The following is a 24,835-nucleotide window of genomic DNA, read 5'->3' as shown; positions in this document are numbered from 1 at the left end:
AAAGCAACTAAGAGGACAATGTGGTGCAATACCGGACATATCTGGGACCAAAGGGGACAGCTTTATTGCAGTGCAAAATAGGAGCACCCTATCATATCTTTACGATACCAGAGCAGCCTGGTGCCATGCAATACAGCCAGAACATGACTCTTCGGTACTGACTTTTGGAACTTTATTCCAGCTGCACCATTACTCCCACTGGTGTTCAGCATAGTTCAGTTGGACTATAGCAGCCAGAGACTCTCATGGTTCCTCATTCATTTTTTTACAGGTTTCTTCAGTTTTCGGGCATCTCATGTACCCCCAATCCCTATCTAATTCCCTTTTTCCCAAAATAAACACCAAAAAACAAAATTCCTAGACTGTGTGTGGACAATTATTTTTGCCTGGCTGTGGGTGCTGTGTTTGGGAAATTATTTAGGAAAACAATATAATTTTGAAAGTTGGGAACTTTCTGGTTCCTTTAATGGATGTATCCTTTTTTGTCTCTAAACACCATGCTCAGGGTCATTACTCAATATTGAGCTATTAGCAAAGTCCACAATGCTTTAAAAAACTTCCTGCCAGGGAAGAGGAAGCTACAGGAAAGCTGTTCTTGACATAGCCCACAGCACACAAGAAAACCATACCGGGATACCAAAACAGGTAGCAAGACCAAGTTCAAGGATCTACTAGATTGATTCATGCTTTAACAGTGACTGGTGGCTATAGGGCAGTTTGAATGGTGAGCAAGTTCCATTTCTTGGAAAAGAGATGTTGCATACTCATGTCCTTCTCAAAAAATGGAAACAGTAGTGTTCGTATTTCTATAAAGCGACTTACCACAGAAAGATGGTGTTCTCCAATCCTTAATTGTGGATCCATTCCTTTGACACTCAAAAACATAGGAAGCCATGATGTCACAGATAACAGACTGGAGACCTTTGTATTCACATGCATCAAACACACAGTCATCGAAGAAAGGTTTTGGGTCAATGGAGGCATGACATTCCCTAAATGGTCCATCAGACTTTATGAGAAGGCCACAATACTGGTTGCTCTTGTAGACCTCTCTTTGTTCATCTTTGCACTGTGAACAGTCAGCGCATTCATCATTACACCCAGCAAACTCTCCAACTTTCCAGTGGTCTCCAAATTCCTTTGTAGTTTTGGCTGTTACCCCATCTCTTTGGACAAAGTCATCAGATGGATTTCCATTGTTGTTTCCACAAAGACCATTAACGGCACCTGTGTAGGTGCTTGGCAAGGTCACACGTACATAATTCCAACTACCATAACTTAAATTCATGCCAAAACGTGTTTGTAGGTTAGTAAGAGCCCCTGAGAAGTAGGCTCTCGTTCCTGTTGGTTCATGAAAATAGGGCAAGTCCTTCAATATGCCATCAACCTAAGAAAATTTCATGATAAACACAAGTTATAGCTTGTTAAAGTTAAAATAAGAATGTTTAGCATAAAAGAGAAAGGCAGGTAAATAGGATTAATTTTTTAAATAATATTCTAAATTACTGTAAAAATAACAGTAATTCTTCTACAAAGTATTTGTAGAGTTTTCAACAAGCTTTGTTGAAGCTTTTTAAGTACCATTTAGTTCCAGTTTGTAAATGTTGAAAACAGAACTTAATGGGAGTGTTGATTGTTATTTTAAACAAGCTGCCAGCAGGTTTCAGAACTTCCTGAAGCTTGGTGAAAGCTTGCCGAAGCCTGCTAGCAGCTTGCAAGTGCCAATCAGCACTCCCAGTTAGACATGTGCAGAACAGTTACTAATTGTGCTTCATTAATTCGTTTCTGAATTTGTTTAGGTTAGTTTCGTTTCATTTCATTTTGATTTGTTTGTTAATTTTCTAACGTATTCTAAATTTTCAGAATGATTCTAATTTGGATCAGTTGAATAATGATCGACTAATTGGAATTTGGTGTGAAGAATAGCTGAATATTAAGGAGCAGGCCAGGAAACTGGCAGCCGCGTCCCTAACAACCAATGATTTATCAGATGAATGCAATCTATAGAAAATTCAGAAAATAAACAGCGTCAGGTCCCCCTCCTAATCAATAACAGGCCCTTAGGGTCTGGTATGGAATTTAGGGGAACCCCATGCCAAAATGTAAAAAACAAAATGGCGTGGGTCCCCCTGCTAATCAATAACAGGCCCTTAGGGTCTGGTATGGAATTTAGGGGAACCCCATGCTAAAATGTAAAAAAATAAAATGGTGTGGGTCCCCCTGCTAATCAATAACAGGCCCTTAGGGTCTGGTATGGAATTTAGGGGAACCCCATGCCAAAATGTAAAGAAAAATGGTGTGGGTCCCCCTCCTAATCTATAACAGGCCCTTAGGGTCTGGTATGGAATTTAGGGGAACCCCATTCCAAAATGTAAAAAAAAAATGGCGTGGGTCCCCCTCCTAATCTATAACAGGCCCTTAGGGTCTGGTATGGAATTTAGGGGAACCCCATTCCAAAATGTAAAAAAAAAATGGCGTGGGTCCCCCTGCTAATCAATAACAGGCCCTTAGAGTCTGGTATGGAATTTAGGGGAACCTCATGCCAAAATGTAAAAAACAAAATGGCGTGGGTCCCCCTGCTAATCAATAACAGGCCCTTAGGGTCTGGTATGGAATTTAGGGGAACCCCATGCCAAAATGTAAAGAAAAATGGCGTGGGTCCCCCTCCTAATCTATAACAGGCCCTTAGGGTCTGGTATGGAATTTAGGGGAACCCCATGCCAAAATGTAAAGAAAAATGGCGTGGGTCCCCCTCCTAATCTATAACAGGCCCTTAGGGTCTGGTATGGAATTTAGGGGAACCCCATGCCAAAATGTAAAGAAAAATGGCGTGGGTCCCCCTCCTAATCTATAACAGGCCCTTAGGGTCTGGTATGGAATTTAGGGGAACCCCATGCCAAAATGTAAAGAAAAATGGCGTGGGTCCCCCTCCTAATCTATAACAGGCCCTTAGGGTCTGGTATGGAATTTAGGGGAACCCCATGCCAAAATGTAAAGAAAAATGGCGTGGGTCCCCCCCCTAATCTATAACAGGCCCTTAGGGTCTGGTATGGAATTTAGGGGAACCCCATGCCAAAATGTAAAGAAAAATGGCGTGGGTCCCCCTCCTAATCTATAACAGGCCCTTAGGGCCTGGTATGGAATTTAGGCGAACCCCATTCCAAAATGTAAAAAAAAATGGCGTGGGTCCCCCTCCTAATCTATAACAGGCCCTTAGGGTCTGGTATGGAATTTAGGGGAACCCCATTCCAAAATGTAAAGAAAAATGGCGTGGGTCCCCCTCCTAATCTATAACAGGCCCTTAGGGTCTGGTACGGAATTTAGGGGAACTCCACCGCAAACTTGGAACTATATATGGGGTGCGTGTGAATTTGGAGACCAAAATTATTCACTTGCACACTTAATTTAGCCATGTTGGTGGTTGTTTGTGGGTTTTGCATATTAGCTTTTTTTTGTTGTTATAATAATGTGGGCAGCACTTCCCCCACACCAGCAGCCACAACTGCAATTATTATATTTGTTGCAGAATGATCAACCAGACGCAGCACCTTAATCTATGAATGTACTCTGGCATATCTTTGGAACTGGAAAAACTTCAGAAATCAAGAATTAAAGAAGGTGTGCCACTATTTTTATGGAGTTCACAAGTATTTTTTTTCATCGTTAAGTATCCTGGACCTTTATGATGAAGTAAATAGTTTTTTGGACTTCAAAATTATTGGTGTGGAGCTTTTACTTTCCCTACACTTCCTTGATTTCATCTGAAGTGCCTCTTTAATACCATGTAATATTTGAGAGATATCCAACCATTGTGGAGCTCCTACTTCCCCCTACACTTCCCTGATTTCATAAAAATGCCTCTTTAATATCATGTAATGTTTGAGAGCTACCCAACCATTGTGGAGCTCCTACTTTCCCCTACACTTCCCTGATTTCATAAAAAATGCCTCTTTAATACCATGTAATGTTTGAGAGCTACCCAACCATTGTGGAGCTCCTACTTTCCCCTACACGTTCCTGATTTCATAGAAAATGCCTCTTTAATATCGTGTAATGTTTGAGAGCTACCTAGCCATTGTGGAGGTTCTACTTCCTCTACACTTCCTTGATTTCATCAGAAGTGCCTCTTTAATACCATTTAATGTTTGAGAGCTACACAACCATTGTGGAATTTCTACTTCCCCTACACTTCGTTAATTTCATCCAAAGTGCCTCTTAATACCATGTAATATTTGAGAGCTACCCAACCATTATGGAGGTTCTACTTCCCCTACACTTCTTGATTTCATCTGAAGTGCCTCTTAATACCATGTAATATTTGAGAGCTACCCAACCATTATGGAGGTTCTACTTCCCCTACACTTCGTTAATTTCATCCAAAGTGCCTCTTAATACCATGTAATATTTGAGAGCTACCCAACCATTATGGAGGTTCTACTTCCCCTACACTTCTTGATTTCATCTGAAGTGCCTCTTAATACCATGTAATATTTGAGAGCTACCCAACCATTATGGAGGTTCTACTTCCCCTACACTTCGTTAATTTCATTCAAAGTGCCTCTTAATACCATGTAATATTTGAGAGGTACCCAACCATTATGGAGGTTCTACTTCCCCTACACTTCTTGATTTCATCTGAAGTGCCTCTTAATACCATGTAATATTTGAGAGCTGAAGAAAAATAGTCCTAAAAAATAGGGCTATCTACCGCGCTTGCTAAGATAATAAAACATAAAATTGTGCAATTATTTAAAATACAAATATATGTGCAAATGTGCAAAATTATGTGCCAATCCAATATCAAATTCCTACAAATCCATACATAAATTAATTCAAGTCCATCTTATATTACAAAGATAAATATGTAATTATATGTGAATATCAAAAATATAAAAAAATATAAAAAAATATATCCAAAATTCCGTGATAGTTCTTTTCCTAAAAAACTTTTGTGCAGGTGCTTTCATAAAACTCAAACGGTGACCGATAAAAGTGCAGGTGCCAGATGCCTTCTTCCCATGCAGCAATTTATAAAATGGGTAACTTACCAGATGTAGTGGGTCTCATATACCTTACAGCACTGAGACCAATCAAGCTTGAATGGCAAGTTCCCTTTAAGGTCCTCCTATGCTGCTAATGATTTTTCCTTCCTCGCAGTTCACAAGGCAGCTCGTGGTGTCAATATGAAAAGAAGGTAAAGGCTCCAGATAGTGTAATATTGTATATCGAAGTTTATTCCCAAAATAGTGAAATCCGGATGTGACGAAACGCGTCAGCATGTGGACCGCACAACGTGACCCAATGGAACACAAGCCGGATTTACCTCCGCTCGCCACTCTGCATGGTTTCACTGATTGTCACGGACAGTACTGCGATCGATCCTTGCCGGATCCTGCTGAAACTCTGTCATATCACTATTTTGGGAATAAACTTCGATATACAATATTACACTATCTGGAGCCTTTACCTTCTTTTCATATTGACACCACGAGCTGCCTTGTGAACTGCGAGGAAGGAAAAATCATTAGCAGCATAGGAGGACCTTAAAGGGAACTTGCCATTCAAGCTTGATTGGTCTCAGTGCTGTAAGGTATATGAGACCCACTACATCTGGTAAGTTACCCATTTTATAAATTGCTGCATGGGAAGAAGGCATCTAGCACCTGCACTTTTATCAGTCACCGTTTGAGTTTTATGAAAGCACCTGCACAAAAGTTTTTTAGGAAAAGAACTATCACGGAATTTTGTATATATTTTTTTATATTTTTTATATTTTTGATATTCACATATAATTATATATTTATCTTTGTAATATAAGATGGACTTGAATTAATTTATGTATGGATTTGTAGGAATTTGATATTGGATTGGCACATAATTTTGCACATTTGCACATATATTTGTATTTTAAATAATTGCACAATTTTATGTTTTATTATCTTAGCAAGCGCGGTAGATAGCCCTATTTTTTAGGACTATTTTTCTTCAATTTATACCGATTTCACACTACTGCTGCTGCTACATATACACACTTGTTACTAATTTATATTTAAAGCACTTATTCCTAGGCACGGGGAGTACACCTTTCTTTGAAAGAGGTACTTGCTCTCACAATATTTGAGAGCTACCCAACCATTGTGGAGGTTCCACTTCCCCTACACTTCCTTGATTTCAATGGAAGTGTACCTTTAATACCATGTACTGTTTGAGAGCTACCCAACCATTGTGGAGCTTCTACTTCTCCTATACTTCTTGATTTCATCTGAAGTGCCTATTTAATACCAAGTAAAGTTTGAGAGCTACCCAACCATTGCACTCTACATAATATATTTTACCCTGCATGGCAAAGCAAAACAGCTTTTGCATCCAGTGCCTTTAACCTCCATTTTACAAAAATGTCAGAAAGAACAAACACACCCAAAGTATTAAAACTCTTAAAGCGTTCTGATTTTCTCCATTATCCAGTATACTCAAAGTGTTTACATCTATTTATTAAAACTATACCGTGAATAGGTATTCCATACCATAATCTGTTGTGGATGGTCTCTACTCATGGTCATGGTGTGGTTGTCCAGTTGCAAGGTCACACTTTTGGTGAAGGACACAGCTGCATTACCACGCTTTTCATTTTCAACAATGACGGAGAAGTGGGTCAAGGATGGATCGGTTACATTTACTAACTGGTAGATGCAAGCGCCCATAAACGAAAATCTCTTTTTATCAAATGTTTCGTGATGAGGATCTCCATGGGTTGTGCAGGTTGAAAATGCATTGGGATGACAGCCTCGTATTCCATTGACCACTGTGCAGGTCTCAGTCGTTTTGCATTTGTTTGGTTGGCAAACCACCTTTCCGAGACCGGACTCACACTGGCAAAGTGTGCTACATTTCTCATCATACCAGGACTGGTTAGGCTCATAATATCGCCCGTTGTGGGTGCAGCCACAGCTCGAAACAGGTACACACTTATTCCCACTAAGGATCATTCCTTCATTGCACTCACAGGTCTCTACACAGGATTTTCTGCATGTGGATGGGGTGTTTTTGTCAGAGCAAGTAGCTGGACAGGCATTTCCACAGGCGTTGTAATGACTGTTCTCAATGTTACATACCATTGCTGAAAGATAAACAAAAATGGGTTAATCATTGCAAAAAAAGCTTTTTTTCCTAATATACTACCGTATTTTCCGGCGTATAAGACGACTGGGCGTATAAGACGACCCCCCCTATTACATGATCTACTGGTAATGCTTATACTTAGGTTACCTTGGAGATATTATACTCGGCGTATAAGACGACCTCCCATTTTTGGGGGATTATTTTGAGGTTCAAAAGTAGTCTTATACGCCAGAAAATACAGTATATAAAGATAGTATTGGATGCCTATAGTAGTATATAGAATAATGGTACCAACTTCCAGAAAAATGTCAATATGAAAATTAGGAGGGTAAGTGGGACCTCAAACTCCCCAGTTAAAGAGGTACTCACTAAGGGAAAGGGGAATGGGAATAGCAAGTATACTGGATTTTTGGGTACCGATAGCTTATTAAATTGATATATCTCAAATAAATTTGTTAAAGCTATACCTTTTTAACTAAGTTATTTGAGATATATCAATTTAATAAGCTATCGATACCCAAAAATCCAGTATACTTGCTATTCCCATTCCCCTTTCCCTTAGTGAGTACCTCTTTAACTGGGGAGTTTGAGGTCCCACTTACCCTCCTAATTTTCATACTATATAAAGAAACAATGGAGAAAGTAACACTGCAGTAATTATAATAATGTCCCAGAAACAGAAAATTGAGCTTTACTTACGGCAATCAGTAGCTGTCCTCCAATCATAAACCTTAACACCTTTATTTAAGCACATCTTGACATAAGTATCCAAAGCTTGACACAGAATTATCTTCGCTCCATCGTTCATACAGACATCAAAAAGACATGCATCAAAGACCTTTTCTGGATTAACTTTTTTGATGCAGTCTCTGAATGGACCGTCCTTTCTGAGAAGGATGCCACACTGATCATCACCTCTATACTGAGCCTTATTCTCCTCATTACAATTTGTACAGTGCCCAGGACAGACATCAAAGCAGAAAAGATCCGGGTCATCTTCTTTCCATTCTCTTATCCAGTCTGTGATTGAAGATATTGATGCCCCGTTAGGACCTCTCTGGTCATCATTTGGATCCTGGTTGAAGTTGCCGCACAGTCCAGAAGTTGCGTTGTAATAACTACTAGGAATGGTCACGGTAGCTAACCAGTTCCAGTCATAACTAAGGATTAGACCATTCTGAGCTTCGGCTATGGCTGTCAATCCACTCTGGTATATTTTCAGCCTTCCATCAGCAAGAGTGAGCGGCAGATTGGTCAGTTCACCATTGACCTATAAAGAGAACATTCATGAAATTACTATGTCCAAAGAAGGAACAATGGATGCTTGCAAAACCCCAACACTCATGTTCATACAATTAAACATAGTTTTACACTCTCCCGACACTCCTCTGTTTCTAGTGGGTCAGCTTGCAGATCGCAACGTCTGATGGTTCGGTCAACCAAGGCTCCGGGATCCGAACTACAGCTATGTGCCGTTCGGAATCCATTAGAACAAACACCAAGCAGGCTGTATGTAAGTTCAAACAGGAAGACAATTTATTGGAAGTAAACAGCACACTTTTATACAGAATTTGGAACATCCTGCCCCCAACAACCGCTTTCCTATTGGTCAATTGCAAAGTACATGCCGTTCTCCTTCAGGTCCTCCTTAGCCATGCAAATGAGGACTTGAAAATGAGTCAGCAGGGATTGGTCCGTTTAGCTTGACCAGAAGGACTGTTATGTGTAATGAGACAGAAGCCCCCAGGGGACAATCAATGTAGACAATAGCCAGACACAGAACAATGGGAGGTCATCAGCACTCAGCATGAGACAGGGCAATCCACATTCCCTCCCAATACACAAACAAAAGGAAAGCCTCTCTGACACTTAAAGATATGTAGCACACACAGCACTCAGAAATCACAGACCTCATGGCAAATGGGAACAAATCTCAATATTTCTACATGGAGACATTGCTGACAAATATGAAGCAATCCAAACCATCACCCATCTGTCCTTAAATTCCAGTGACGGTGAGCACCGTCACAGTGAGATATCATGCAAAATGCCTCAATGGATAGATTTTTAAACAAAATACAACCTGTGGGTTAAACAATATTTTCCAAGGAACTTCGATATGATATCCCTAACGTGCTAAATCTGATCTCGATGCATACTTGTTCAAAGAGCCAGGAGTGGGGTTGCAGCAGAAAAAATCTCTCCCTATCTGATCCATTCCATACGTCCACATAACAAGAACAAACCCTACATCTTACCACTTTATAGTTGCCCCTTCCTCCCCTCTCCTTCACTCTGATTTCTTCTTCTATTGTTTCTTTATGTTTTGTTCTCATCTTCTATCTCCCTTTCCATTCCCCACTGTGAACACCAAAAGCATAATGCTTCTTCAGTCAACAGAGCCTCCCTACCACCCTGGAGTAATTCCTTGTGTGGTCTACTATGCAAAAACAATGCCTATGTAGCACCCTTCTAGTTTGCTAGCTGTTAGGTACATTTAGCTTTAGTTCTACTGTAGTCAGTGGAGCAAGGTTTGATTGATCAGGGCTGCTCAGGTTTTAACAGGCTGCTGCTCTGCTACCTCCCCCTGTATTCTGGAACTCACTGGAGGTTTCCAGAACATGGGTGGAGACTGAGGCAAAGGCTGTAGCTTGAATATTCATGGGACTTCCCCCCAATCCCTGTGGAGGTGGGCCCAGAAGGTGGGAGAAAAGTATACAAATACCTGAGGCCTGGAGCAGAGAAAAGAGGGAGAGAAGCCTCATGTTGCCTCCTAGCTGCAGGCGCGCGACCGACGTATACCTACATCGGTTCGCGCAGGAGGGCCGCCCTGCCGCAGTATAACTGCGACGGGCGGTCGAGAAGTGGTTAAGGGGGTAAATCCTTCCAGTCCAGAAGTGGTTAATCACAGCACGGCCACATCGGCTGGTGGCACGCAGGTGCCCCTACCTGGGAGTGCCTGATCACCAGGGCTGGGACAAGGGGTGAGCAGGAGGGGAGGTTGCCCTAGGTGAAATGGTTTATTGCAGGGATGAGGGGCACCTTAACCCTAAGGGAAAAGGGGGCGCAGTTTGGCTTCCTTGTCCTGGGCGCTGGATGACCTTGTCCCGGCACTGCTGATCACATACCTAGTATGTCATCTGGCAGGGGGTGACTGGCAACTTTCGGCCCAGGGTGAAAGTACAAACCAGAGGTCTATGGTGCAGCAACTCGGCCCCCTTCCCACTCTCCCTCTTAGGCATGTCTGTGGCACAAATGGTGCAACCTTTTTACGGAGCATCAGAGAAGCCCAGGGGGCAATTGCCCCCCTGCCCCCTGGCCTAGTCCTCCCCTGTCATCTGGCACAGCAGGGCTGCCTTGGCACCGAATATCTAAGTGATGCGGTCAGCAAGGACCTAAAACATTTCAGCATTTTTTTCTTTTATCCAATTAAAGATGAAGCATTGGAAAAGCTTACTCGTATCTTATTGAAGTCTCCAATTTGCATGGTAATTCTGTTATCATAAATGTCCATGTTCACCCTTCCGACATAAGACGCAGCTGGGGAGCCTCTGTTTTCATTCTTGATGGTAACCTTGAAGGGCTCCAGAGTTTTATCCCTACCGGTATACTCTGCTAATACATAGGTGCAGGTGCCTTGGTCATCGTACTCCTTGCCATCAAAGGTGAGGAGATGAGGGTCCCCCCATGCATAGCACAGACCAACGTAATCCGGGACACAAACTGCTTCCTCATTCTCAACTTTACAGCTTTCCTTGGCACGGCAGGTTTTGTATTTGCATGGATCTAAAAACAAAAGCAAAAAAAAACATGAAACTTAAATAAAATTCCGAACATTTAGAGTTCTTGCCAGAACAGAATAGAGGGGAAAATTAGACATGTGTGATTCGTTTTGTTACGAATTTAAATTTGGACAAATTTTTCTATATTGGGAGTTTGGGATGTATCACATTAGTAATATATACATGTAGCACTACTCCCTTGGGAGCTGCTGAAAGCGGATTCCCCTGGGTTACGGAGTTCTTAAGACTTTAGATTCCTGGCTCAGTCAGTAAACAGTCCAGGGGATTTGTTTTTTTGTTGTTTTTATATTATGTTGGGATGGGAGAAGGGATGAGTGGGATACTCCAACTTGGTAAACTATGCACAGTCTTGAGGACTTCTAGCTACGTTGAATGCGGCAAGGCCGCTGCTTCACCTTGCCACTGAAGTGAAGTATTTAACAAGCGAGATACTTGGTAGATTACTCTTCAGGGTTCCACTTGGCACCCCCTTTACTCACTGACTGTGTGAGCTGACCTTCCATCCACTGACCTCACTGGAGTGATCCCCCTTCCTGGGTAGACCCCTTTGCAAGCCCCCTGGTAGTCACGGACACTGTTTTTCCCAGGTAGCTCCACCATCAGCTTCTCCAGGACCTTCAAGGCTCAGCTCCACACCTGGCTCACCAGGCAGACTGTGACCATTTTCCTCAACATGCAGAAGGAGAGACAGCCGTCACCCTCCTCGTGGGACACTGCTTCCTGCCAAAGATACCCTGTCACATGTGCCCTCAGTTTTTTATGGTCAATCCCAGGATGCACTGCGGCGGTGCCCTCCCACTGGGACTGCCACAAAATCCTGTGTGCCACTGGCTAGGTTTCCTCCACTGTCCAACAGGCTCCCCTATTGGATACAGTGGGGACTATCCCTGGTGCTCTCCCACGAGAGTGTAGGGGGCGAGCGAGCCCTGGCGGTGGCGCGCTACCGCCCCAGTTCGTTCCCTGGGCAGCGCATGTGACCGGCGGCTCCTACTCGCGATCTCCCACAGCAGAGGGAGAAAGACAGATGGCTGATGTAAACACACCCGTCTGTCATTCTTCTCCCTGAAGTAAGCACAGAGGCTATGCGATCCTTCTATATAGGATCGCATGTCTCTGTGGTTACTTCACTAGCCATGCCCCTTGACAGTTAGAATCACGCCCCTAGGGACACACTTAACCCCTTGATCACCAGTACAGTTAACCCCTTCCCTGCCAGTATAATTAGTACAGTAACAGTGCATATTTATAGCACTGATTATTTATGTCACTGGTACCCCCAAAAATGTCAAAAAGGTCATTCAGGGGTCCGATCTGTCCGCCGCAATGTCGCAGTCCCGCAAAAAAAATTGCAGATCGCCGCCAGATAAAAAAAAAACAATAAAAATTACATAAATCTTTCCCTTAGTTAGTAAACGCAATAACTTTTGCGCAAACCAATCAAAATACGCTTATTGCGATTTTTTTCACCAAAAATATGTATCAGAAAACAAATTGGCCTAAAATGGCCTAAAAGTGCAGCTGATGCAATTCATTTACCGATGCATTTTAAGACTTCAGTAGAAGTTCTTCCCAATTCCCCTGACCACTCTCACCTTTGTTGACACAAGTCCTCAAACCGTCCCGAATTTGACAGATCTCATCCTCGGCACAGCTCCGGTTCTGGCAGCGGACTCCGGAGATTGGGTTACAAGTGCACTCTTGGCTGCAGTCCTCACTTAGCACAGTTTCGTCAGCCTTAAAAAAGGACGGTGATGCTGGTTTAGAGTTTGCACCTTCACCTAACCAATCCAAAAATAATAAAATAATCATGCATTTCTCTTTTTTTTTTTTTTTACCTTCAAATATCTTTTGTTATAAATGCAACCGCATTTGTCCATGGAAACACACTGATCGCCATCAAGGACGTAGCCAGGGTCGCATTCACATCCCTCGAAACACTCTTCACGGCAAGAGCTGGATGCCAGGAGGCCGTAGCAGGAGACAGCACAAGATCGGGTACATACGCTATAGTGGCTGTTGATTGGACAGGAAAGTGCTGCAGGGGTATCAGATGCAAAAGATTAAAAATATAACAAAAATGTATTATTTAAAAATGATTAAATTTGAATTCTAGGCCCAAAAATTGTATTATCATACAAATCATAAATTGATTGCCTAAATACTGTAATAATAATAATTTAGGATCCCAATCAGAGGCATAACTAGAACCTTCAGGGCCCCGGTGCAAGAAACCATGAAGGGCCCCCTGGATCCCAGGCCGGGGCCCTTCCCTTCAAGCCTGGGGCTCTTCCCACTGATCCTGGGGCCCTTTACTCTCGTTGTGGGGCCCTTTATTATGGTCCAGCAGCGGGACCCTTTCACAAGTTCTGCAGTGGGCCCCTTTCCTGCCATCTTGGGGCCTCCCCACGGTGGTGGAATGCCAGGGCCCGGTCGCAAGTGTCACCTTTGCAATCCTGGAAGTTCACCCACTGGTTTTTGGTATTTTAATTGTATTATTTTCTATCATTTTATTTTATTTTTTTTACAATGTCACTGACTATGACTCTGTCCATTCAGAACACGAAGGAGCTGGTAAATTACATATTTACCGACCCCTTCCTGGATCTCTATTGTGACACATCCCCTGCAGCAGCCGGCAGGAGAGGGGAGGGAGCACAGGGGGGGGGGGCAGCACAGTGGGGGGGGGGACCAGGGGAACACACAGGGGCCCGGAGACAACAGAAAACAAGTGAACTGGATAGGAGGAGTGGCGGGGGCAGCATACAGAGGAACCAATTTCCTCCATTTTCCTCCTGCAGCTACAGGAGGAAACAGGAGGACAGTGATTTCTCTACATGCTGTCGGACTAGGCTCCTCCCAACGCGTTTCATCATAACACGCCCCCTGATGATGTCAGTTATGACGACACGTGTCGGGGGGAGCCTAGCCCCATGACGCAGTTTTACAGCTTGAGGTCGGCCATGTTTTTGGTTTGAAAGAGTACCCTGTGCTTAGCTTGCTTTTATACTAAATTAAATTATTCTCAGCAATGCTTGTTTTTTTATGTTTATATACATACACTGGTGGAGTCTTTTCCCTGGAGCCCAAGGACCCTGGACTGTATGACCGTGTGATTACACAAGTGTGTGAGACTGCTGCTAACCCCGACAGTCACCTGGATTCGGTAAGAATCGGTGTGTGTCATCTTTCTGGTGGTGTCTGGTGGTGGATCCATCTTCCCTTCCTCACAGTATATGATTTGCTTCACTGGAGATATTTGGACTTTGATCTGAGCGCTGCTTTTTTTTTTTGATTTATGTAATTCACAATATTATTGCCATCCATGGTATACTTTATATGGAAATGTTTTCATTAACTTTTTTATCTACACTTTATAGATAATTTTAATGGTTAACCCCCCTGGCGGTATGATTCTTTCGGATTTTAGGTGCTGAAAGCGGTACCATTATTTTGCATGTAATTCTTGAGAATGAGCAGCCCAAACCAACTATTTACATATGATTTTTTTTTTACTGTGCGTTCTTCTTTATAACATCTCGGGTATGATAAAGTTTGAAACACAAAATCATAAATTATAATATAATAAATGACTATAAATAAGTTAAAGTATGTATGTATACATATATAAATAAATATATATATATATATATATATATACGTATATCTGTATATATATATATATATGTATATATATATATATATATATATATATATATATATATATATATATATATGTGTGTATATCTGTATATATATATATATATATATACGTATATCTGTGATGTGTGGTGCGTTCACCGTTTACATATGCCTCCGGGACCTATGTGTATACATGCGGGAACTACCGTATTTTCCGGCTATACTCGCCGTATAAGACTACACATCATGTGAGGTACCGCCATAAATGTCAGAGCAAGGGAAATAATTTTAATGCCAGACCTCCTCTTTAGCTCTAAATGGGTAACCAGTAATGGCTTTCAAAATATCGCCTGTGGAGATTTTTAGGTAACGTGGTTTGGCGCCAAAATTAACAAAGGTCCTATAACCCAATGGGCATGATGAAGCAGAACCACATCCCAACAATGATTGTAATCAGAAAAGGAAGGCAGAAAAAGGGGGAATGTGGGATTTTTTTGAGGTTCAAAAGTAGTCTTATACGTAAGAAAATACAGTATGTTCACAAGTTGAACACATGCGTCAATAGGCAAAACAGGACTTACGACAATTGGCGATGTTCCTCCAAGCTCCAACATTCGCACCCTTCTCTTGGCATACTGCTGTGTAGGCTTGCAGGCTGGAGCATAGAGCTTCCTGACCACCACCTCCATTGCATACATCAAACACACAGCTCTTGACATAATTTTCTGGATTTACCAAGCGGTGACATTCTTTGAATGGACCTTGAGGATCTGAAATCATTCCACATTTTGTTGGGGAACTGGCCAGGGCAGAGCCGGCTTGGTCGCACTTTGGACACTGATCACCAGAGCACCCTCTGCAGTTTGATCTTTTTTTATCTATTGACCAGGACTCTCCAAAAACCTCAATATCATTGACAACGGTGCCATTCGGAAGGCGGATGTCATCGCTGGGATTTTTGTTGAAATTCCCGCAGAGGCCTTCGGTTAATCCAGAGTAGGTGCTCGGTATCCAGACAGACACAAAGTTCTGCTGGTCATACATGACTGTGATCCCTTCTTTAGTCCAAACCATGATGTTATTCCCTTGGCGGTTTATCCAAAACTCTTGTTTGAGAGACTGGATGGGAAGGTTATATTGTTCTCCGTTTATCTAAAAATAAGAAAAATAGATGTTAACCACTTAAGCCCCGGAAGATTTTACCCCCTTCCTGACCAGGCCCTATTTTGCGATTCGGCACTGTGTGAATTTAACGGACAATTGCGCGGTCCTGCGATGCTGTACCCAAATTAATTTGACGTCCTTTTTTTCCCACAAACAGAGCTTTCTTTTGGTGGTATTTGATCACCTGTGTGATTTTTTGATCATGCGCTATAAACAAAAAAATAGCGACAATTTTGCAAAAATAACAATATTTTCACATTTTTTTATATGAAATTCCCCCAAAAAAATGTAAAAATCAAAATTTTTTAACATTTTAGGCCAATTTGTTTTCTGCTACATATGTTTGGTAAAAAAAAAATGGCAAAAAGCGTATTCTGATTGGTTTGCGCAAAAGTTATTGCGTTTACTAACTAAGGGAAAGATTTTTTGTCATTTTTATTGTTTTTTTTTTTTAACGAGTAATTGCGGCGATCTGCGATTTTTTTTGCTGGACTGCGACATTGGGGCGGACAGATCGGACCCTTGACTGACATTTTTGACACTTTTGGGGGTACCAGTGACATCACTACAGTAATCAGTGCTATACATATGCACTGTTACTGTAAAAATGACATTGGCAGGGAAGGGGTTAACTTTATTGGAGAAGGAGGGGTTAAGTGTGTCCCTAGGGGCGTGATTCTAACTGTGATTGGATGTGGCTTGTGATGTAAGAGCAGAGATCTACGGTCCTACATAGCAGGACTGTATGATCTGTGCTGTTACACAGGGGAGAATGACAGGCGGCTTTGTTTACATTAGCCACCTGCCTTTCTCCTGGTGTAACCGACGATCGTGAGTGACCGGCGGACATCGGGTCCGCCGGTCACACGTGCGGGGGGGGGGTCCGAGATACTACGTCACTTTGCCTGTGAGGGGCTGACCGCCGCAGTAAATAGTCGTGCGGAAGTCGGCAAGTGGTTAATAATATATGAAGCACTGCCATGAAACTGATGCTTCTGAATTCAAGCGCTGACATGGCTGTTGTTGAAAATATCTCAAAACTGCAAGGAAAAAAACACCAAAGGAAATAAAACCAGATACTGCTTAAATCTGAGCTATCTAGAGAATACCCTGATATCAATACAGCTTAAAGGCAAAAAAGAAAGGAAATGCAGAGACTGACTGGTCATTTGAATGCAGTAGAAATACATTATATTACAAAAGGTAATGGGACGCCTGCCTTTACACGCACATGAACTTTCATGGAATCCCAGTCTTAGGGTTCAGTATAGAGTTAGCCCACCCTTTGCAGCTATAACAGCTTCAACTCTTCTGGGAAGGCCGTCCACAAGGCTTAGGAGGTTGTCTATGTCTTTATGGACCTTGCTTTGTGTACTGGTGCGCAGTCATGTCGGAACAGTAAGGAGCCATCCCCAAACTGTTCCCACAAAGCTGGGACCATGAAATTGTCCAAAATGTATTGGTATGATGAGGCTTTAAGAGTTCCCTTCATTCAAGGGGCCAAGCCCAACCCCTTTGGTCCTTTAGTTCAAGGGGTCAAGGGGTTGGGCTTTGTCCCTTGAACTAAGGGGCCTAACCCAACCCCTGAAAAACAATCCCGAACCAAAATCCATCCTCCGCCAAAAAATTTAGACCAGTGCACAAAGCAAGGTCCATAAAGACATGGATGAGTGAGTTTGGGGTGGAGAAACTTGACTAGCCTGCACAGAGTCCTGACCTCAACCTGATAGAACACCTTTGGGATGAATTCGAGCGGAGACTGCGAGCCAGGCCTTCTCATCCAACCTTAGTGCCTGATCTCACAAATTAACTTCTGGAAGAATGGTTAAACATTCCCATAGACACTCCTAAACCTTGTGGACGGCCTTCCCAGAAGAGTTGAAGCTGTTATAGCTGCAAAGGATGGGCCAACTTCATATTGAACCCTACGGACTAACGGACTAAGACTGGGATGTCATTAAAGTTCATGTGTGTGTAAAGGCAGGTGTCTCAATACTTTTGACAATATAGAGTTTATCTATCTATCTATCTATCTATCTATCTATCTATCTATCTATCTATCTATCTGTATATGTGTATATATATATATATATATATATATATATATATATATATATATATATGTGTATGTATGTATGTATATATATATATATATATATATATATATATATATATATATATATATATAGGTATTTAGGTATATATATATATATATATATATATATATATATATATATATATATATAGGTATATATATATATATATATATATATATATATAGGTATATAGGTATATATATATATATATAGATGATAGATAGATAGATAGATAGATAGATAGATAGATAGATAGATAGATAGATAGATAGATAGATAGATAGATAGATAGATAGATAGATAGATAGATAGATAGATAGATAGATAGATAGATAGATAGATAGATAGATAGATAGATAGATAGATAGATAGATAGATACACAATTTACTATAAAAAAAAAACGGAGAGTGCAAAATCTGGTGCAGCATAGAAACCAACTTCCAGTTTTTTTTTTTAAGCTTAATTGAACAAGATGAAGTTAGAAGATGATTGGCTACCATGCAGAGCTTCACTAGATTTTACACTCCCTAGGGTTAGTAAATCAATCCCAATGTGTATATATTGTATGTTTTTGCATATACAAGTGCCCAAGTGACCAGTCATTATACTCACCATTGTTGCACTCCTTCCTCTAGCTCTCTCCAAATGAATTGCGTAATTTCCAGACCTCACTGTGACTGATTTGGTCACCGCCATTTTTTTATAAGGTTCATTTTCCACCGTCACTTCAAAGTTAAGACTTTTAATCTTAATAAGTATGTAGGTGCAGGTGCCCTGGAATGAGTAATACAGTTGATCTGGAGTGATGTAGTGTGTATCTCCCCAAGCTACACACTGTCCAAACTCCTTTGGATGGCATCCTAGGTTTCCATCCACCACTTTACACTCAGCATTGGATCCACAACGGCTGTCCTGGCAGGTTGTTCTACCATCGGCACCACACGTACACTTCCTCTGGCATAGGTTGTCAGCGTAGAACTCTTGCCCTGCTTTGTAGTAGGTGTTCTCAAAAACACAGCCACATTCTGGCACTGGCACACAGTCCTCACCACTAAGGATGAAGCCATTGTCACAGTAGCATCCTTCGGTGTGGGATGGAACACAAGATGGTGGAGCAATCAGACCAAAGCAAGTTGCAGGGCAACCGTTTCCAAGGAGCTCGTAGTGGCTGTTCGGGGAGCAGGTCATTTCTGAAAACACAAAAAACTTTACACATTAAAGATGTTCTTTTTTTTTTAAATACATAAATAGAAGATACATTTTTTTTTTTATAAGTACGGCAAAACACAAAAATTACTGTGTTAATAGGTTATACACAAGATCAATTTATATCAGAGCTTGGGATGGATTTTTTTAAGGTACTCAAACAAATGTTACAAGATGTTTAAAAGATATATAAATTTATTAGGCATAATAAAATCATATGCAAACAACAATCACGTATGAACTTAAAAAAACAGTGTCTTGCCCAAGGATTCCAGCAGGCCTGTTATTCTCCCTCCAACAGATGCCAAAACCCCTTGGTGTCCCACACTATCAAGCGTATACATAAACCATTAAACAATTGTGGAGGGTTAAATTGCCTCAATGCTAAATAATAGAGCTTGGACATCCAGTGAGTTAGGCTTCGACGCATTTCGTCTACAGGAGGACTAAGGGAGACCCATAATTCTGCAAATAAATTAAAAACAATAAAACAGCCATGCCATTAATAACTGTAGCATAACAGTAACATGGTATGGTTATTTTATTTTATTGTATAAAGATGAGGAAAGTTTAGAGGAATTGATTTTATTCTCTCTTGAGAAGAGGAGATTTAGTCTCCGTTCACACTATGTCGGATCCGACTTTGGGGCGACCTGTGAGGTCGCGTGCAGCGCGACTTTGGCGCGACTTGCACGGACTTCATAAAATTTATGTCTATGCAAGTCCCTCCAGGTCGCCCTTAAGTAGCACAGGACCCTTTTTCTAAGTCGGAGCGACTTGTGTCGCTCCTATTAGAACCGTTCCTGTACTACACTATGGGACGCAACGGTGCCTGACTTGTCAGGCTGACCAAGTCACCTGACAAGTCGTACCAGTGTGAATGGAGACTAAGGGGGGTATAATCACCTAAATACATAAGGGGCCATATAGTGAACTTGGTGTTGAGTTATTCAATTTAAGGTCATCACAGATGACAAGGGGGCACTCTTTACGTCTAGAGGAAAACAGATTTAGTCTCCAAATACGGAAAGGTTTCTTCACCGTAAGAGCTGTGAAAATGTAGAATAGACTCCCTCCAGAGGTGGTTCTGGCCAGACCACTAGATTGGTTTAAAAAAATTGCCTGAATTCTTTCCTAGGTGTAAATAATATAAATGGGTCCTAATAATGATAGGTAAAGTTGATCCAGGGAATATCCGATTGCCTCCTGGGATCAGAAAGGATTTTTGGCCCCTGCTTTAGCAAATTGGATCATGCTTTACTGGGGTTTTACCCCTTCCTCTGGATCAACTGCGGGTATAGGATTGTGTATATGGGATTGTATGGTTGTGTTTTCTTTACTGTTGTTTTTCATTGGTTGAGCCAAATGGACTTGTGTTCAGCCTGACTAACTATGTAACTATAAACTATTTATTTGCAGAATTTTGGGTCTCCCTTAATCCTCCGGAAGAAGCAGGGTATTCCCATGAAAGGCATCAAGACTTAGCTCCCTTGGATGTCTCAGCTAATTAATTTACTATTGAGGCAATATAGTCCTCCACAATTTGTTTAATTCCATATGTATTTGTTTGATAGCGTTGGATACCAAGGGGTCTTGACATCTGTTGTGTAACGCTGAGCGCTCCGGTCCCTGCTTCTGGACCGGAGCCCTCGCGGCGTTCGTTCCAGATCCACTCACCTGTGCCTGCTCCGGCTCCCTCCTCCGCTCCCCGCTCACGTGGTTCCTGGCGCGAGTGCCCCTGCACCATAGGGCGCGCGCACGCCGGCTGTTTGAAATTTAAGGGGCCAGTGCACCAGTAATGGTGCCTGGTCCAAACCTCCTGTTTCCTGTGTCCTGTTTCCTGTTTCCTGTGTCCTGTTTCCTGTTTCTTATATAAGTGACCTGCCCCTTCCTGCCCTTGCCGGATCTTTGTTGCCTTGTTGCCTTAGTGAAAGCGTTATTTGTGTTATCCCTTGCCTGTTGCCGAACCATTTGCTAACGACTACCACCTCTGAACCTGTGCTGCCTGCCCTGACCTTTGCTACGTCTGACTACGCCTCTGCCTGTCCCTTTTGTACTACGCCTATATCAGCAGTCGGTGAGGTTGAGCCGCTACCAGAGGACACGACCTGGTAGTTACCGCCGCAGCAAGACCATCCCGCCTTGCGGCGGGCTCTGGTGAAAACCAGTAACTACTTAGAACCGATCCTCCGGTACGGTCCACGCCAATCCCTCACTGACACAGCGGATCCACTCCCTGCACCGCTCCTGCTACCAGTCCGGACCCTGACATGTTGGAGGAAGATTAACAGACCTGCTAAAACCCTTGAGCAGGACACAAGTTTTTTAAGTTTATAAATTATTTTTATTTGTATATGATTTTATTATATTATTATGTAATTAATTATTATATAATACGTGTATATATTTTTGAACCCTGTTATAGCATTTGTCTGGATACCTTGAATGTCCATTCCCTATCTCCAGCATACAATGTATATTAGGATGTGGTGCCAGTATTTATTTAGCCCAGAAACTTCCTCCAATTAATTAATATGCAAGATAAAGACCATCCAATAATCTTACATCTGGGCAATCTATTATTTCTTTGGAGAAAGTTCTCATTTTCAGCTATTACTGTATGATGGACAATATTTGTAAACTATCTTGTTTTAATCATCATTATTGAATAAAGTGTGTGTATGAATATAAATAATTCCTGTGGTAAAATCTTAGGAAAATAAGGGGGAGTTAATGGTTCTTAGAAACCTTTTGTAGCGTAGCAGTGAAATAAATTTTGGATTTTTATGGGTATGGGTAGTTTAACTACAAATTATTTGATATCTATATATAAAGGCATTTTTCTCATGCTAATAGTGGAGAACATAAATCACACAGTATAGCTTAGTCTTGAAGATGGAGGGTCTCTTATTTGAGCCAATTAACTTATTTTTACTCTACTATTTAGAAGGAACAGAGCCTGAGAACAATGCCTAAGACAAAGCTTTCCGCAGAAAGATGGAGTCCTCCATTCCTTGACCTTGGAACCATTTTTCTGACACTCGGAAACATAGGAGGCAAGGATGTTGCAGACAACTGTCTGTTGACCCTTGTAGTCACAAGCATCAGATTTGCAGTCCTCAAAGAATGGAGCTGGGTCAACAGAAGCGTGACATTGACCGAATGGTCCATTGGGTTTGATAAGAAGACCACAATATTGGTCACTCTTGTAGGTGTCCTTCTCTGCATCACTGCATTTTTTATTTTTATGGGTATGGGTAGTTTAACTACAAATTATTTGATATCTATATATAAAGGTATTTTTCTCATGCTAATAGTGGAGAACACAAATCACACAGTGTAGCTTAGTCTTGAAGATGGAGGGTCTATTATTTGAGCCAATTAACTTATTTTTACACTACTATTTAGAAGGAACAGAGCCCGAGAACAATGCCTAAGACAAAGCTTAAAGCAGAAAGATGGAGTCCTCCATTCCTCGACCTTGGAACCTTTTTTCTGACACTCGGAAACATAGGAGGCAAGGATGTTTCAGACAACTGACTGGTGACCCTTGTAGGCACAAGCATCAGATTTGCAGTCCTCAAAGAATGGAGCTGGGTCAACAGAAGCGTGACATTGACCGAACGGTCCATCGGGTTTGATAAGAAGACCACAATATTGGTCACTCTTGTAGGTGTCCTTCTCTGCATCACTACATTTTGGGCAGTTGGTGCACTCATTTGTGCATCCTTTTATTTCTCCTATCTTCCAGTGGTCACCAAATTCTTGGGTTTAATAAGAAGACCACAATATTGGTCACTCTTGTAGGTGTCCTTCTCTGCATCACTGCATTTTTGATTTTTATGGGTATGGGTTGTTTAACTACAAATTATTTGATATCTATATATAAAGGTATTTTTCTCATGCTAATAGTGGAGAACATAAATCACACAGTGTAGCTTAGTCTTGAAGATGGTGGGTCTCTTATTTGAGCCAATTAACTTATTTTTACACTACTATTTAGAAGGAACAGAGCCTGAGAACAATGCCTAAGACAAAGCTTACCGCAGAAAGATGGAGTCCTCCATTCCTCGACCTTGGAACCATTTTTCTGACACTCATAAACATAGGAGGCAAGGATGTTGCAGACAACTGACTGGTGACCCTTGTAGGCACAAGCATCAGATTTGCAGTCCTCAAAGAATGGAGCTGGGTCAACAGAAGCGTGACATTGACCGAACGGTCCATCGGGTTTGATAAGAAGACCACAATAATGGTCACTCTTGTAGGTGTCCTTCTCTGCATCACTACATTTTGGGCAGTTGGTGCACTCACTTGTGCATCCTTTTATTTCTCCTATCTTCCAGTGGTCACCAAATTCTCGGGTTTGATAAGAAGACCACAATATTGGTCACTCTTGTAGGTGTCCTTCTCTGCTTCACTGCATTTTTCATTTTTATGGGTATGGGTAGTTTAACTACAAATTATTTGATATCTATATATAAAGGTATTTTTCTCATGCTAATAGTGGAGAACATAAATCACACAGTGTAGCTTAGTCTTGAAGATGGAGGGTCTCTTATTTGAGCCAATTAACTTATTTTTACACTACTATTTAGAAGGAACAGAGCCTGAGAACAATGCCTAAGACAAAGCTTTCCGCAGAAAGATGGAGTCCTCCATTCCTCGACTTTGGAACCTTTTTTCTGACACTCGCAAACATAGGAGGCAAGGGTGTTGCAGACAACTGTTTGGTGACCCTTGTAGGCACAAGCATCAGATTTGCAGTCCTCAAAGAATGGAGCTGGGTCAACAGAAGCGTGACATTGACCGAACTGTCCATCGGGTTTGATAAGAAGACCACAATATTGGTCACTCTTGTAGGTGTCCTTCTCTGCATCACTACATTTTGGGCAGTTGGTGCACTCATTTGTGCATCCTTTTATTTCTCCTATCTTCCAGTGGTCACCAAATTCTCGGGTTTAATAAGAAGACCACAATATTGGTCACTCTTGTAGGTGTCCTTCTCTGCATCACTGCATTTTTTATTTTTATGGGTATGGGTAGTTTAACTACAAATTATTTGATATCTATATATAAAGGTATTTTTCTCATGCTAATAGTGGAGAACATAAATCACACAATGTAGCTTAGTCTTGAAGATGGAGGGTCTCTTATTTGAGCCAATTAACTTATTTTTACACTGCTATTTAGAAGGAACAGAGCCTGAGAACAATGCCTAAGACAAAGCTTACCGCAGAAAGATGGAGTCCTCCATTCCTCGACCTTGGAACCATTTTTCTGACACTCGGAAACATAGGAGGCAAGGGTGTTGCAGACAACTGACTGGTGACCCTTGTAGGCACAAGCATCAGATTTGCAGTCCTCAAAGAATGGAGCTGGGTCAACAGAAGCGTGACATTGACCGAACTGTCCATCGGGTTTGATAAGAAGACCACAATATTGGTCACTCTTGTAGGTGTCCTTCTCTGCATCACTGCATTTTTGATTTTTATGGGTATGGGTAGTTTAACTACAAATTATTTCATATCTATATATAAAGGTATTTTTCTCATTGCTAATCATGGATAATATAAATCACACAGTGTAGCTTAATCTTGAAGATGGAGGGTCTCTTATTTGAGCCAATTAACTTATTTTTACTCTACTATTTAGAAGGAACAGAGCCTGAGAACAATGACTAAGACAAAGCTTAACGCAGAAAGATGGAGTCCTCCATTCCTCGACCTTGGAACCATTTTTCTGACAATCAGAAACCTAGGAGGCAAGGATGTTGCAGACAACTGATTGGTGACCCTTGTAGGCAC

At 41.6% G+C, this 24,835-nt stretch overlaps 1 protein-coding gene across 1 annotated transcript in view; it reads right to left on the bottom strand.

Moving 5' to 3' along the window:
* Window positions 1–24,835, bottom strand: part of LOC309568236 (IgGFc-binding protein-like) — a gene marked incomplete at its 5' end in the record, with an annotated part of 108,679 nt that overhangs the window by 33,026 nt on the left and 50,818 nt on the right. Inside the window, 8 exons of the mRNA XM_082273901.1 lie at window positions 823–1,387; window positions 6,525–7,117; window positions 7,819–8,389; window positions 10,577–10,905; window positions 12,515–12,656; window positions 12,758–12,957; window positions 15,143–15,713; window positions 18,435–19,012. Of these exons, the coding sequence (XP_082130027.1) occupies window positions 823–1,387; window positions 6,525–7,117; window positions 7,819–8,389; window positions 10,577–10,905; window positions 12,515–12,656; window positions 12,758–12,957; window positions 15,143–15,713; window positions 18,435–19,012 (3,549 nt within the window). The remainder of the gene's footprint in view (window positions 1–822; window positions 1,388–6,524; window positions 7,118–7,818; window positions 8,390–10,576; window positions 10,906–12,514; window positions 12,657–12,757; window positions 12,958–15,142; window positions 15,714–18,434; window positions 19,013–24,835) is intronic.

This window comes from Pelophylax lessonae, assembly GCF_965119305.1.
Source record: "Pelophylax lessonae genome assembly, chromosome: 12".
Classification (NCBI taxonomy): domain Eukaryota; kingdom Metazoa; phylum Chordata; class Amphibia; order Anura; family Ranidae; genus Pelophylax; species Pelophylax lessonae.
This window is presented reverse-complemented; position numbering and strand designations above follow the sequence as displayed.